Below are 17016 nucleotides of genomic sequence, written 5' to 3'. Positions count from 1 at the left end.
GAGGTCAGGAGTTTAAGACCAGCCTGGCCAAGATGGTGAAATCTCATCTCTACTAAAAACACAAAAAATTAGCCAGGCGTGGTGGTGGGCATCTGTAATCCCAGCTACTTGGGAGGCTGAGGCAGAGAACTGGTTGAACCTGGGAGGCGGAGGTTGCAGTGAGCCAAGATCGCGCCACTGCATTCCAGCCTGGGTGACAGAGTGAGACTCCGTCTCAAAAAAACAAAAAAAAAGGTTGTATGAGATATATATTTTGAGTCATTCCATGTCTAAAAAATATCTTTCTTCTGGTTTAGCACCAAATTAATAGTTGGGTAGGATTGAGAATTCTAGACTTGAATAACTTCTCCTTTAGAATTTTGAAAGCATTGCTTCATTGTCTTCTAGTATCTTGGTAGCTATTGAGCCATTTTATGGTCATGGATATAACCCGGTTTTTTTTTTCCTGAAATATTTAATATCTTCTGGCCAGGCACAGTGGCTCAAGCCTGTAATCCTAGCACTTTGGGAGGCTGAGGCAAGAGGATCTCTTGAGCCTAGGAGTTTAAAACCAGCCTGGGCAACATAGTAAGACCTCATCTTTACAAAAAATGAACAAAATTAGCTGGGTATGGTGACATGCGCCTGTAGTCCTAGCTACTTGGGTGGCTGAGGCAGGAGGGTCACTTGAGCCCAGGAGGTTAAGACTACATTGAGCCAAGATAGTGACACTGCACTCTAGCCTGGATGACAGAGCAAGACCCTGCCTCAAAAAAAGGAGAAGAAAAATTAAGCGTCTTCTTTTTATCCTGAATGTTTTGAAATTTTATGATGCTATGTCTGGACATGAGTCTTTTTAAATTCATTATGTGGAGCACTTGGTAGGCCCTTTCAGTATGGAAACTAGTGTCTTTAATTCTAGAGGGTGTTCCTGAACAACTTTTCCAAATTCCACCTCTGTTTTCTCTATCCTCTTGTTTTGGATGTTTATTGGATGTTAGATTTTCTTGATTGATCAAGTATGCATATTTTATTTTCTATTGTTTTTCCCATCATTTTTACTTACTTTCTCTTACTTTTTCTGGGACCTTTCCTTGTTTTTATCTTCCAGCTCCTCTATTGACTTTTTAATTTTATTTATTACATTTTTCTACATTTACACCTGGTCTCTAGTTGTTTCTTTGAGGCATCCAATTTTTATTTTATCACCACAGTATCCTCTGTTATATCTCTGATTATACATACATCTTTTCAGTTTCTATTTGTTCCAAGCATAGTCTCTTTGTTTTCCTGGTTTTTTTTTTTTTTAACTGTTTGTTTTGGGAGGATTTCTTCCATATGATTTTCTTATATGTATGGCAGTCCTGGCTGTCTGTTTCTATTTAAGAGTGAGACATGGCCTGACACAATGACTCACACCTATAATCCCAGCATTTTGGGAGGCTGAGGTGGGAGGATTGCCTGAGGCCAGGAGTTCAAGACCAGCCTGGACAACATAGTGAGACCTCATCTCTCCAAAAAAAAGAAATTAGTCTGGTGTGATGGTACTTGCCTATAGTCCCAGCTACTCAGGAGGCTGAGGCAGAAGGATCGCTCGAGCCTAGGAGTTTGAGGCTGCAGTGAGCTATGATTGTGCCACTATACTCCAGCTTGGGTGACAGCCATCTGTAAAAAAATAATAATAATAAAAATTTTTAAATGAGACACTAACATATTGACTGGAGAGTCCGTGAATGGGCAGGGATTGTTGGTGGATCATTTTCACTGTAGCGGGGATCAGGCAGTGGGCTGGCCTCTTTCTTTGGGTCAGGGGCATTTACAAATGTCATCATCTGCATGTTTTATTTTGCTTTGAAACTATTCAGTTTTCCCAAAGAGGAATCCTCTAAAGTCCTGTCTGGGGTGGCAGAGTTAGGGCTTTTTTGGGGGGTGGAGGGTGCATAAGACTAGCTGCTGGAGTTGTGAGAGCAGCAACAGGGAAGGTGGCTGGTTTCAGTCTGGAGACTTTATTTCACCTCATTGCTTTTCAGCCCACACCTATGCTCATTCCATTACTGTGCAAAGTAGTTCCTAGACTTGTGCCCTTTCTCCAGTTAGCTTTCTCCAGAACTGAGGTCTTCTGCGGGTAGAGTAGAAAGTTAGAGGGATGGGTTATGCGGCAATGGCCATTTGGCTGCACATGGTTGGGATAACACCTGTTGTTCTGAGTGGTCTGTATATAAACTTTCAACTTGATTTTTTTTCTCTATGCCTTACCCCCACCTCCCATAGCACCTGATGCACTCTAGTGCTGAATTTCTCAGAAGTTCTGTGGGGTGAGTTGGCTGATTTTTATTAGTAGTTCTCTTTGTAGGCCACTGTGCTGTAATTTCTTCCACATCACCAAGTGATTTATTCTTCTCTCACCTGCTTTATATTTTTTCACTATTGTATTAAAGTTGGTTTTGCTATAATCTCCTTTTATTTTCTTTGTGGTTTAATATGGTTTTAATCTTTTGTTTTCATTTTAGTGACATTGTTGACGGGAGAGATGATAAACACGTGATCAATCTGTTATTTTTAACTAAAAGTTCCTCTGTAAGCATTTGGGTTATATATTTCCAGATTTTTCCTACATTTTTCCCTCTAGACTTTTAAATGTTGTATCAGTTAGCTAGTACCACAAAAATGTTAATAAACCACTCCAGAATTCAGTAGCTTAAAACAACAACAAGTGTTTACTTAGCTCATACATCTGTAAGTCAGCAAGGAGTCAGCTGATCTAGGTTGGACATCGCTCGTCAGTTGGCTGGTTACATGGGCTTCATTTATGCATCAGTGACTGGCTGGAGTTGGCTAATCTAGGTTGGGCTCTGCTCCACATGGCTGTCATCCTCTTGGGCCAAGGGATAGACCTAGGTATGTTCTTTTCATAGCATTGGCAGAAGCACAATGGTGAGCAAGCCTAGTCACGCATGTGCTTTTTAAGTTCCTGGTTGCATCACATGTGCTGATATCCCATTGATCAAAACGTAACACATGGCCCGGTGTGGTGGCTCACACCTGTAATCCCAGCACTTTGGGAGGCTGAGGCAGGTGGATCGTGAGTTCAAGACCAGCTTAGCCAAGATGGTGAAACCTCGTCCCTACTAAAAATACAAAAATTAGCCAGGCATGGTGATAGGCACCTGTAATCCCAGCTACTCAGGAGGCTGAGGCAGGGATTGCTTGAACCCAGGCAGCAGAGGTTTCAGTGAGCCGAGACTGCGCCACTGCACTCCAGCCTGGGCAACAGAGCGATAGTCCATCTCAAAAAAAAAAAAAAAAAAAAAAGGTACACGTGGCTGAGCCCAGGGGTGGAGATTTCCATCCTGTTCACAACAGGAAGGCACTGCAAAGTTGTATAGCAAAGGGCCTGGACATGGTGGGGGTGGGGAGAAATTGGGGCCAATAATACAACCTACTGCATATAACATATATCAATAAATGTCTAATCTATTTTTTTTTTTTTTTTTTTTTGAGACAGTCTCGCTCTGTCTCCCAGGCTGGAGTGCAGTGGCATGATCTCAGTTCATTGTAACCTCTGCCTCCTGAGTTCAAGTGATTCTTGTGCCTCAGCCTCTCAAGTAGCTGGGATTACAGGCACACACCACCATGCCTGGCTAGTTTTTGTATTTTTAGCAGAGACAAGGTTTCACCATGTTGGTCAGGCTGGTCTCGAACTCCTGACCTCAAGTGATCCTCCTGCTTTGGCCTCCCAAAGTGGTGGGATTACAGGTGTGAGCCACTGCACCCAGTTCTAGTCTATCATTTTTAATGGCTGCATATTCATTTTATGAATATAGAAATTCTTTAATCAATGTATATATCATTAAATATTTAGGTGATTTTCCAGTTTTTAGCTGTTTAAATATTACAGTTAACTTTCTAATGTACAGCAATTTTTGCACTGTTTAGTTATTTTCTTATAATGTCCTAGAAATAGAAATATTTTGCCACTTTTTAACAATTTCTGGAATGAATTTATTGATTTTTTTCCTTTTTGTGGATGATGGGGTCTCACTGTGTTGCCCAGGCTGGTCTCGAACTTCTGGGCTCAAGCTGTCCTCCCACCTCTACCTCCTTAAGTGCTGAGATTACAGGCGTGAGCCACCACACCCAGTCGGATTTCTGAAATTTATTGCCACATTTATACTCCCATAAGAAACATGCAAGAGTCCTTGTATTTGTACAGTATTGTTAAATAGTTCGTGTGCTCGGGAAGTAAAAAGTAAAAAGTTTTATGCAGAACCTTTTACTTAGAGTTTGCTTACCTTTTCTGGGGTGGCACACGAGGATGCCTTAGGTCTTTATAAGAGATTGTTTCTCGCCGGGCGCGGTGGCTCAAGCCTGTAATCCCAGCACTTTGGGAGGCCGAGACGGGCGGATCACTAGGTCAGGAGATCGAGACCATCCTGGCTAACACGATGAAACCCCGTCTCTACTAAAAAATACAAAAAAAAAAAAAACTAGCCGGGCGTGGTGGCGGGCGCCTGTAGTCCCAGCTACTCGGGAGGCTGAGGCAGGAGAATGGCATAAACCCGGGAGGCGGAGCTTGCAGTGAGCTGAGATGCGGCCACTGCACTCCAGCCTGGGCGACAGAGCGAGACTCTGCCTCAAAAAAAAAAAAAAAAAGAGATTGTTTCTCTTGGAATGCTTATGAGTGGTCTTTCTATAGGCCTATTAGTTTAATTTATTATTGGGTTACTTAAAATGGCTTGATATTGCATAGCCTGAATTGTCTTGTTCTGAAGATTGTGGTCATTTTTGTCAGAAACAACTCTTAACAGTAAATACTCTGCTGTCTGTGAATACTCCCTGCCTCAATCCCTGTTTCCAGAGTGTCAGGTTCAGATAGGTTGTCATTTATCAAGGTGTCTGGTGTCCGTAAAAATAAAGAATACACGCAGCAGTCTGGCAGAAGGGACCAAGTACTGGCCTTTGGAAATGTCACCTTTAAAATAGCCGAGTGCAAAGATAGAGAAACTGAAGACATGCCCTCAGAAGGTGCATGTTTATTTGTTTCCCTAGGAGTCGCACATAAAAATGTAAAGTATGCCGTTAAAAAAATATATTTTATGCCCTGTAAGTCAATGATAATGTTTTTGTTTGGGGAAGAAAAACATGTAAGTTTTATGTATCTCTTTCACAGCCATGTTTTTTTTTTTTGTTTCACAGAGCAAAAAAATGTTTTATATCACTCTAGATTTTTGTTTAATGAATTTATAGACATTTTCATAATGTTATATACATAATTTTGTTTTACTTTTATCACTTATTAAAAAATTCAGACCTACAAATTGAAAAGTAAGTCTTTCATCACCCTGCCCCACCTCCACTTCAGTTCTTCTTGCGTATTTGTTATGAGGTTCCAGCCCTTCTCTTTTGTTGAACATTTGTTTTCCATTATTTGCTACTGTAAATAACTCACCAACATTTCTAATCTGTTAAAATATTTGAAGAGTTCTATTTTAGCTAGGTCTCTGAACCACTCTAGCTCTTTGAGTGTTTTAGTAATCTCTGCTAACAGTATATATAATAAAGTTAGTTCAGTTATAAATTCTGCAAGTTATATTTCTACAGTTCACATTTTACTGCATATTAATAAAATTATTTAATAAAATTAATGTAGGAATAATTTTATTTTAAAAAAGAAAATATTTGTGAAAATTCACAAGAAAAGGAGTATAAATCATGGAAAATTATGGAAAAATATTCAACTCCATGGATAATTAATAAAGAAAAGCCAATTGAAATTTTAAAACTTTTGAACACTTTTTTTTTTGCCTTGGAAATTGGTAAAGATTTTAGAAGCTAATTCTCAGTTCTGGCAAAGGTTCTATCAAATAAGTATTTTCCCACATGGAAGTTGGCAGATGAATTTGTATAACCATGGGCAGTCTTAAAATGTTTGGAGTTTTTAAAAATTTTATTTATTTATTTTTCTAACACTATCCACCTGAGGATAAAATGTTTGTAGTTTTGATTTTTTATTCTACTTTTGAGAACCTATCCTAAACTAATGCAGAAATATAGACACAAAGCTTTATGGTGCAAAGTTATTAATTGCAGAATTATTTACAATCACTGGAAAAATTGGAAAATACTTTAGAGGGGATTTGTTAAGTAAAATACGGTTTACCCATGTAGTAGGATATTATGCACATGATGTTTAAATATAATTTTAAACTATGTGAAAATGTTTTTTTAAAACAATGTAAAATTTTATCTATCTATATATCTATATATATATATTTTAATCTAATTTTATTTTTTGGAGACAGGGTCTTACTCTATCACCCAGGTCACCTAGGCTGAAGTGCAGTGGCACAGTCATAGCTCATGGTAATTTCACACTTCTACGCTCAAGTGATCTTCCCACCCCAGCCTCCCATGTAGCTGAAATGAGGGGCATGCACCACCATGCCTGGTTGATTTTTTTTTTTCTTTCTTTTTTTTTCTTTTTTTTTTTTTTTGAGACAGAGTCTTGTTCTGTTGCCCAGGCTGGAGTGCAGTGGTGTAATCTCAGAATTTTTTAAGTTTTTGTAAAGACCAGATCTTACTCTGTTGTCCAGGTGGTCTTGAACTCTAGGCCTCAAGCAATCCACCTGCCTCAGTCTTCCAAAGTGCTGGGCTTACAGGTGTGAACACCCATGCCCAGCATTTTAATGAATCTCAACTATGTAAAAGCAACAAAAATAGTTAGAAAATAGATCCCAAAAGGATAATACGTGTTCCTGTAGAATAAGTTCATGGGTGAGTTTATTTCTTTTCATATAGATATTGATATAGTTTTGTTTTTTTTGAGATGGAGTTTCGCTCTTGTTGCCCAGGCTGGAGTGCAATGGCGCGATCCCGGCTCACCGCAACCTCTGCCTCCCGGGTTCAGGTGATTCGCCTGCCTCAGTCTCCTGACTAGCTGGGATTATAGGCATGTACCACCACATCCAGCTAATTTTGTATTTTTAGTAGAGACAGGGTTTCTCCATGCTGGTCAGGCTGGTCTCGAACTCCCGACCTCCCGACCTCAGGTTATCCACCCGCCTTGGCCTCCCAAAGTGCTGTGATTACAGGCGTGAGCCAGCACGCCCAGCCTCATATGTTTTTTTCCAAATTTCTTCAGTGAGTACATAATTAAAAACTAAATGAAATTAACTTGATTGATAAGAAGATAGGGGCAGTGGAAGTAAACTTGGCAGTGCTCCCCAGACTTCCATGGAGCAGACACATCACAGAAGGGAGTGACCTTGTTTGCTCTGTCCCCTTGACTCTTGCTGCTTGCTTTCCCCTGGCTTCCTTTGTGGCAGCCCAGGGTTGCCTGGGACACTCTGAGAGACACAGGCCAGGACAAGGTCTGGGCCATTGTATTGTGATGTCCTTATTGGAGTGTTGGCTGGGAAACACAGGTCTTTGGGCAGGGTTGATATTAGTTTAGTAGAGCAGCTTAAGTTTCACTTTGAAGGCTGTTGCTTGGGCAAAGTGTACTCTGCCTTTCAGTGAGCTAATTAAAAACTCCCTCCCTGGGAAGTAGTCTTCATTAGGCTTTAAAAAGGAAAACAAACAAACAGATGCTAATAGATGGTCCTGCCTTTTCACTGTTGGTGTTTGTCAACAGTGAGATATTCCCAACTAGAAATTCTTGAAATTTGCCACCTAAGCGTTCTTCCAGCTTTCCTTATGCCACCAAAAAAGGCCATGTGACAGGACTTGCTTGCCAAGGAGAAAGAAGGATCAGTGCTATCAGAAGGTATTCAAGCATGATTAAGAGTCCAGGCTGCTCTCGTGTTAGACTGATCTGGTGGCTAATCCCAGCTCCACTGTTTCTGTCTCTGTCACCTTGGGCAAGTCACTTAACAGTTCTAAGCCTCAGTTTCCTTATGTGTAGCATGGGGATGAAAGAGTGTCTACCTTATAGAGTGAATGTAAAGAATGAATGGTATGGCAAATGGTATGGAGGCATGTAATAACTGCTCAGGTGGTAGTGGTTGCTATTCTTTTTTTTTTTTTTTTTTTGAGACGGAGTCTTGCTCAGTCGCCCAGGCTGGAGTGCAGTGGCCGGATCTCGGCTCACTGCAAGCTCCGCCTCCCGGGTTTACGTCATTCTCCTGCCTCAGCCTCCGGAGTAGCTGGGACTACAGGCGCCTGCCACCACGCCCGGCTAGTTTTTTGTATTTTTTAGTAGAGACGGGGTTTCACCGTGTTAGCCAGGATGGTGTCGATCTCGTGACCTCGTGATCCACCTGTCTCGGCCTCCCAAAGTGCTGGGATTACAGGCTTGAGCCACCGCGCCTGGCCGCTATTCTTAATAGTATCTTCCCTTTCAAAAGATCCGTCTGAGCTCTGACCATGTCACTGATCCAGTGAGCTCTGACCACGTCACAGCACTCCAATCTGGACAACAGAGCGAGACTGTGTCTGTAAAAAAAAACTTAAAAAATAAAAGAGACCTCATGATTGTTAGCATCCTTATAGGCCTTATAGGGAGGCCTGGGAGGTTTCAATGAGGTTCTCTTCCTGGAGCCTAGCCTTAGAGGAACAATGGAAGAGTGATGATCCTGAGGCCTGGTGATCCCATCACTTCCAGTTGAGGTTCCTGTGGGCCAAAGCCCTGCCAATGGAAGGAGTCATAGAGGACTCAAGGACCCAGTTTTTGTCAGGTCAACCCAACTTCAAAGCCTGCTTATTCTAATTACCAGCTCTTTAGCCTTGAGCAAATCATGCAGCCTCAAGAGCCTCAATTTGATCCCAGAATATCTACCTTCTAGAGATAGCGGAGGAATAAATAAGAAATATAAAATGCTTAGCATGCTTCCTTAGCAGAATCCACTCAATAACTAGTTGCTCTGCCTATTGTTATTTTTTATGGTGCAGACAGATTGAGATCAAGAGGGTGGCACAGTGATGCAGTCAGAACATGGGGTCTGAAGTAAAACCATTTGGTTTAAATCCTGTTGCTCTCATTCACTAGTTTCGTGACCCCAGGCAAATAACTTATCTGCCTTTCAGTTTCATTATCTGTAAAATGGGGACAGTAATTGTATCCACTGCATGGAATTATTGAAAGGACTAAATGACTTAAGGCAAGTAAAGTGCTTACAGTCATGGCTGGAACAGAGTAAGTGCTCAATAAATTATCATCGTTATCACTGATATGTACTCAGCTCTGAGAGAGGCTGCCTTGTTAAAAGAGCACACTTGGCAAGGAATGTAATACATTGGCCCTGCCCCCAGGAATGCCTCCTCCTCCTGGGCAGTCTCACTTGTTGCCCCAGACCCTGGTGCAGCTTCCTCTTCTGATAGTTCTGTGGGACCTGAGCCCTTTTGACCACATTCCAGTGTGTCTCTGCCTGTCTTGGTACAGGTCATCATCTGTGACCCAATCTCTTTGTTCTCTGATTACTCCACTTGAAGTCCTTGTCCTGAACCAGTCCCCATGGCCCCACCTCATTACATTCCTGCTCAGTCCTGTAGCTGTGCCGCCCACCCAGGCCCAGATCACTGTAAGGTGCAGTCCCTGGAGGCAAAGTATTACCCCAGGTCTTGCTGAGGCTTGTTTTGGCCCCCACCCTGACACAAATAGAGAGTTAGAAGACATAACATATTCAAAGCTAGATTGAGTAGATAATGAAATTTCCTGATACTACAGCCAATGTACATACACATTTGACCAATTTACTCTAATATCCCTAGGATAAAGCTAAATATCAAGGTTTGTATAGAAAGCCTAGTGCCTGTGCATCTGGGCTGCCCTAGAAAATAGTAGATTATATCATTTTGGGGTAAAACTCTTAGTCTTCTTGGCACAGTTCCTTTTGGTTAGGCGAGCGTGATGCCCTAGCTCTTGCCCACATGAGGCTGCCATTGCAGACATGATTTCAGGTATCCTGTCTGGGCCTGTAGGTAGATGTTTTTGGATGACTGTGCAAGCTAAGCCCTCCGTGATCTGACTCCTACCTGCTTGCTGAGACTTTTTGGATTGTAACTTTTTAAATTTTTTTAGACGGAGTCTCGCTCTGTTGCCCAGGCTGGAGTGCAGTGGCATGATCTCGGCTCACTGCGACCTCCACCTCCCGGGTTCAAGTGATTCTCCTGCCTCAGCCTCCTGAGTAGCTGGGACTACAGGCGCCCGCCACCATGCCCAGCTAATTTTTGTATTTTTAGTGGAGATGGTGTTTCACCATATTGGCCAGGCTGGTCTTGAACTCCTGACCTTATGATCCACCTGCCTCGGCCTCCAAAGTGCTGGGATTACAGGCGTGAGCCACCACACCCGGCTGGATTGTAACTTTTTATTGAAGTATGACATATATACAGAAAAATATATAACTCATTAGTGTACAGATACATGAATTTTCACAAAACGTTGAATAACCAGCACCCAGATTAAGAAACAGTAGTACTAGCATCCACGAACTCCTTTTGTGTTCTCTTTCCAGTCACTCCTCCCAGCTCTTGCCCTGTTTTGGCTATATTGAGCTAATTACAGTACCCACCCCCTACCCCAGCACACTGTTCTCTCTTGCCCTCCTGCCCGTGCACAGCCTTGGACTGCCCGGCCTCACCTACTCATTGTTCAAAACTCAGGTGTCAGCCTCCCTTGATGGGCTAAGTCTGCTTCCTTTGTACTTTCCTCCTCTATTTTGTAATTGTTTACTGGCAGCTGCCTGAGGATGGAGACTATCTGAGTCACCAGGTTTCCTGGCACCCAGCACACTCTTCATATAGAGCAAACTCCAGAAATGTTTGCTTATTGCACAGTTTGTTTAAAATATTTGAAGTAGGCCGGGCGCGGTGGCTCAAGCCTGTAATCCCAGCACTTTGGGAGGCCGAGACGGGCGGATCACGAGGTCAGGAGATCGAGACCATCCTGGCTAACACGGTGAAACCCCGTCTCTGCTAAAAAAAAAAAATACAAAAAACTAGCCGGGCGCGGTGGCGGGCGCCTGTAGTCCCAACTACTCGGGAGGCTGAGGCAGGAGAATGGCGTGAACCCGGGAGGCGGAGCTTGCAGTGAGCTGAGATCCGGCCACTGCACTCCAGCCTGGGCGGCAGAGCCAGACTCTGTCTCAAAAAAAAAAAAAAAAAATTTGAAGTCACTTCTCACTTTCCTTGATCTTCTCTGACTCTGCCCCAAGCACGTATCATTCCTCTTCTGCCTTCCTAACTCCTTTTTATCCCTTCTAGCTTTTTTCAAAACACATAGCGCTTTCTGGGTCTCCTGCCTGCCTCCATACTCACCCTCACTTTTGCTCAGGCTGTGCGTATGCCCTGTCCACACCTGTCCCAGCATCCCACACCCAGATTTCCCACACACCAACCTACTGACTGTTGCAGCACCGTGTTTCTGCCCCCAGACTGCAGGCCTCAGCCATGCAGTAGTTCACAGAGAGCATTCTCTGGGCCAGCTCCCTGCCGCAACAAACCTTCAATCGCTATTCTGCAGGCTCTGCTTTATTTGAGTCAGATTTATTTTGTGTTTTGCCCATGTTCATGACTGTGTATTACACTTCATAAGTTTTTCTTCCTCAAGAACATTGGTTTCCTTTAATATTCTTGTATTTTTAAAAAAGATTTCATATGTATTGCTGAATGATATTCATTCATTCATTTCTTCATTTGTTCATTTATCACATGTGCCAGGAACTGTGCTAGGTGCTGGAGAGCCAAAGTTAAGATAAATGTATTGCCCTTGAGAAACTCACAGAGAAATGGGGAGAGAGAGAGAAACATATGCAGATTATTATAAGATAGCATTGGTATTGAATGAGATAGGCTTATTAACACAGGGATTAAGAGTGGGTACCGGAGTCAGCTATGTGGTTTTGGTCACATTATTGAAGCTTTCTGTTTCTGTGTCTTGGTTTCTTGACCTGTAAAATGGGTAGAATGTGTGGTTTTTATCTCAGTAAAGCTGTTATAAGGAGCAGAAATAGAGCTTTCACAGGGCTATTGTGATGTTTCCTGAGGACCTTTTTGAGTCAGAAACTGTTCTCGATGCAGAGGATACAGTACAGTGCCTGGCACCTAGGAAGTGATCCATAAATGTCAGCTATAATCACGGTTTACGTTACCACCTTTGCTTGGGCTCATAGACAAAGTGACCTTTCACCTAGCTATCGAAGGAATGGTTTCTACTAGAAAAAGGGCAGAGAAGGATGGCTTAGGCAGAAGGAATAGCCTAAGAACAGACACAGAAGAATGAAACAGCATGATGTTTTCAGAAATTGGGAATAGTCCAGTGTAGCTGGAGGACAGGGTGTGTGTGGAAGAGTGGTGAGAGGTGAAACTGGAGAAATGAGACCCAGTGGTGAAGGGTCTTGTTTGCTGTTGGAGTTTAGACTTAACCCGATAGATGAAATGGAACCATCAGAAGCCTTTAAAGACTGGCTTGCCACAATCTGAACTGCTTTAGAAGGCTCCTTTGGTGCTTCTGTGGATGGACTTGGTTGAGAGGCAATTGGGAGACCACTAAGGAGGAGAGGGAAAGGCTGCTGGAGAGAGATGATGAGAGCAAGAACTGAAGGGATAAATGCTCCAGAGGTGGATCCACAGGGCTTGGTGACTGGTGGAGGAAAGAACATGGGAGCTGGAGGGTGAAGGGTTGCCAGGGTATCTGGCTAGTTGTTGATGCCGGTTACCGACAAAGAATAGCAGGAGGAACAGATTTTTCCTTCCCAAAGACTACTTCAGTCTATGGAAGGAAGACTGCTTCTTCCTGATCCTAGGAGCAAGTATTCTAAAACTCACAAGTCCATTCGACTAGGCTGTGAGCCTCTTTTTCTCTCTTGGGCCTTATAAACAGTCAGTTTCAGACAAGCAATTATTAACCTCAGGCAATTAGGGCAGGAGATGGCTGTGTTTATTTCACTCCTTGTGTCTCCTCGGGGAGAGAGAGGAGAAAGTCATGTGTTTGTTTTCACCATACTGTGCGAATGGATGGAGTTGGAGCATTAGCCTCCATCCTCTGGTAACAGACACATGGACCTCTTCTCTTGCCTACTCCCAATCCATAGAGAACCATGTTAAGTTAAAAAGTTCTTTTCAGTGTTTTCCCTCTCTTGGCCAGTTTCCCACCAAAACATTCAGATTTTTGACCCAATGAAAGAATCAATCCCTAGCTCACTCTAGCTGTTGGGCTCCAGAACAGCACCTTTCCCACTACTGCCACCTCCCTATCCCAGAGTGACCTGGTTCTGAGTCTAAAGTCTGTGGCTCAGCAGATGTATGCATGCCACTGCTGGTGTCACAACTTAGCTGAGCATGATCCTGTTCCTACACAGTCGTAATTATGAGTACCCTGGATACAGGACATCATGACTGGCACTGTCAATATGGCGAGACATCCCCCCTCTCCATAGAATTCTGTCCTGTTACTTCTAGCTTCTTTCTTTCTCTGCCTCCCTTCTACTTTCTGTCAGCTAGGGTTTTTCTAGCTGATGAGTTTCTTTGGTTTGAAGAATAAAGCACACAGAGTTCTTTTCTCTCCACTCCCTTGTCTGTGAAGTTGTCGTGTTTATAACCCTTTGTCTTCCAAGGTAGTTTTTAGATGTTTCAAGTATACAGACCACTTTGGTGGCAAAAGATCTCGTCAATTATCTCTTCCTGTTTGTCTCTAGAGCTGGATTAGCAGAGAGGTAAAACTCCTTGGACTGGAGTGACTGGTTCCTCCTTTTATGAAACACCATTGAGAGGATGTGTTATTTTTATTTTTTTATTGAAACAGGGACTTACTCTGTCACCCAGGCCGGAGTGCAATGGTTCAGTCTTAGCTTACTGTGGCCTCAACCTCTAGGGCTTAAATGATCCTACCACCTCAGCCTCCTAAGTAGTTGGGACCACAGGTGTGTGACACCGCAACCAGCTTATTTTTTTTATTTTTATTTTTGTAGAGATGGGGTTTCACTATGTTGCCCAAACTAGTCTCTAACTCCTGGGTTCAAGCAGTCCTCCCACCTTGGCCTTTCAAAGTACTGGGATTACATGTGTGAACTACCATGCCCAGCCTGTTACTTTCAGTAAATAGTTGACCCCACACTAATGAGAGTGAGCATGGATATTGTCATTTTAGAAAACATCATTACAAGACACCTGTTGGGCTTTATACCTTGGACCATCAATTGCACCCTACTGATTTCTGGGCCACTTGGAAACTCCTGTTGTAAACTAGGGCTCTCTATCCTTAGTTTTAGAGTATCCTGTTGTCTTAAGGGAATAGCTATTTTTTCAAAGAAGTTAGCTTTTTTTCTTATGATAAAAACAAAGCATGTTCATTTTAGAAAGTTTAGAAAATGCAGTGAAGCAAAAATGGAAAATTGTTCATAATTTCACTACCCAGAGATAACCACTATGAACTTTGTGGCCTTGGCTTTTAGTCTTCTATTTATTTACTTATTTTTGGTAGTCTGAGACTGGGCAATTTACAAAAGAAAGAGGTTGAATTGGACTCATACTTCCACATGGCTGGGGAAGGTCTCACAATCATGGCGGAGGACAAAAAGCACTTCTTACATGGCGGTGGCAAGAGAGAATGAGGAAGAAGCAAAAGCGGAAACCTCTGATAAACCATTAGATCTTGGGAGACTCATTCACTATTACGAGAATAGCATGGGAAAGACCAGCTCCCATGATTCAATTACCTTTCCCTGGGTCCCTCCCATAACACATGGGAATTCTGGGAGATACAATTCAAGTTGAGATTTAGGTGGGGACACAGCCAAACCATATCATTCTGCCTCAGCCCCTCCAAATCTCATGTCCTCACATTTCAAAACCAATCATGCCCTCCCAACAGTCCCCCAAAGTCTTAACTCATTTCAGCGTTAGCCCAAAAGTCCACAGCTTAAAGTCTCATCTGAGACAAGGCAAGTCCCTTCTGCCTATGAACCTGTAAAATCAAAAGCAAATTAGTTACTTCCTAGATACAATGGGGGTATAGGCATTGGGTAAATACAACCATTACAAACAGAAATTGGCCAAACCAAAGGGGCTACAGGCCTCATGCAATTTGGAAATCCAGCAGGGCATGATCTTCTTTGACTTCATGTCTCACATCTGGGTCATGCTGATGTAAGAGGGGGCTTCCCATGATCTTGGACAGCTCCACCCTTGTGGCTTTGCAGGGTATAGCCTCCCTCTCAGCTGCTTTCACAAGCTGGTGTTGAGTGTCTGTGGCTTTTCCAGGCCCACAGTGCAAGCTGTTGGTGGATCTACCATTCTGGGATCTGGAGGACGGTGGCTGTTTTCTCAGCTCCACTAGGTGGTGCCCCAGTAGGGACACTGTGTGGGGGCTCCGACCTCACATTTCCCTTCCACACTGCCCTAGCAGAGGTTCTCCATGAGGGCCCCGCCCCTCCTGCAAACTTTTGCCTGGGCACCCAGGCTGGAGTGCTGTGGCACAATCTTGGCTCACTGCAACCTCTGCCTCCCAGGTTCAAGCAATTCTCCTGCCTCAGCCTCCCGAGTAGCTGGGATTATAGGTGCCCACCACTACCCCTGGCTAATGTTTATTTTTAGTAGAGACGAGGTTTTACCATGTTGGCCAGGCTGGTCACGAACTCCTGGTCTTGATCTGCCTGCCTCGGCCTCACAAAGTGCTGGGATTACAGACTTGAGTTACTTTGCCTGCTGGCTTTTAGTCTTCTAAAAAAATGTTTGTGCATGTTTTTTAGTAAAAGAAATGATAATATATGTCTCTTTTATAAACTTCATTTAATAGGATATTATAAACACCTTTCTGTGTCATTGCATATTCTTAATAGCATCATGTTTAATGATTTCATAGTAGTCCATTTTATATAGGAAGTGAGGACATTACTAATAAAATTAATATACTTTCGTTTGAAAAAAAAAAACATGAATTCTCATGAATGTAGCAGGTAAGGAAGGGCTGTTGTAAAGAGTGATAAGTGTTGCAACAGTCAAAGGGATGGGTTTCCAGCTCTGAATAACATAAGCAATAATTGTAGGCTTAGTAAATTGGTACATTAGATAGGACATGGATGTTAATAGACTTGCTCCTTTATACATCTTTGGGTTGAAACTTTGTAAAATCGTTCTAGGTCTCAAAATTTCACAAGATTTATGCCTGTAGTGTCTCAGGCTGCCAAAGGTAGATGGTTTTGACTTTCTTGGTTTTCTTTCATTGGCAATCAAGCCAAGAAGCTCTGACTGTGTGAATTTGCATAGCACCTTGTGTACCAGGAGGCACTTGGCAGGTGATTATTTGAGCAGTTATGGAAGGTTTTGTGTTGACAGGGACTCACTGAGTCTAATCATGATTGATGAGGCTGGATTATTCCATACATTTCTTTCTTTTTACAGGCAGTGCTTTCCTCAGTGCTATTTTTCTTGCCTTAGCGACATACCAGTCTCTGTACCCCCTTACCTTGTTTGTCCCAGGACTCCTCTATCTCCTCCAGGTAAGCGCTTGCTGGTCAGAAGCCAGCACCCAAGTGACATTTAATACATGGCCTGGTCCCTGCTCGGGGGAAGTAAGGGCATGGGTTAGTAAAGGCAGCAGGAAACTTGCTCCTAGTTGAAAATACAAACACATAGAAACTTGACTAACTTTGGCCGGGCGCGGTGGCTCAAGCCTGTAATCCCAGCACTTTGGGAGGCCGAGGCGGGCGGATCACGAGGTCAGGAGATCGAGACCATCCTGGCTAACACGGTGAAACCCCGTCTCTACTAAAATACAAAAAATTAGCCGGGCGCGGTGGCGGGCGCCTGTAGTCCCAGCTACTCGGGAGGCTGAGGCAGGAGAATGGCGCGAACCTGGGAGGCGGAGCTTGCAGTGAGCCGAGATGGTGCCACTGCACTCCAGCCTGGGCGACAGAGTGAAGACTCCGCCTCAAAAAAAAAAAAAAAAAAAAAAAAAGAAACTTGACTAACTTTAAACAAAGTAGACTTAGTGATCATTAAGTCCCAACTACAGTTGACCTCCCCATATCTGCAGGGGATATGTTCTAAAGCCCCTAACGGAGGCCTGAAACTGCATTTGGTACCGAACCCTACATATAC

The 17016-nt window shown here is 43.1% G+C and overlaps 1 protein-coding gene across 8 annotated transcripts in view; it reads left to right on the top strand.

Moving 5' to 3' along the window:
• PIGU (phosphatidylinositol glycan anchor biosynthesis class U) overlaps positions 1 to 17016 on the top strand; it is a 110492-nt gene that overhangs the window by 35865 nt on the left and 57611 nt on the right. For 4 of the 8 annotated variants that reach the window (XR_012419296.1, XM_005568785.4, XM_074005095.1 and 1 more), the window contains exon 7: positions 16318 to 16415. The exons of the other annotated variants lie outside the window; for them this stretch is intronic. Coding sequence is in view for 3 of the 4 variants with exons in the window: in XM_005568785.4 (XP_005568842.3) it covers positions 16318 to 16415 (98 nt within the window). In the remaining variant the exon portion in view is untranslated. The remainder of the gene's footprint in view (positions 1 to 16317; positions 16416 to 17016) is intronic. 8 annotated transcript variants of the gene reach the window in all.

Source organism: Macaca fascicularis, chromosome 10, assembly GCF_037993035.2.
Source record: "Macaca fascicularis isolate 582-1 chromosome 10, T2T-MFA8v1.1".
In the NCBI taxonomy this organism is placed as follows: Eukaryota; Metazoa; Chordata; class Mammalia; order Primates; family Cercopithecidae; genus Macaca; species Macaca fascicularis.
This window is presented reverse-complemented; position numbering and strand designations above follow the sequence as displayed.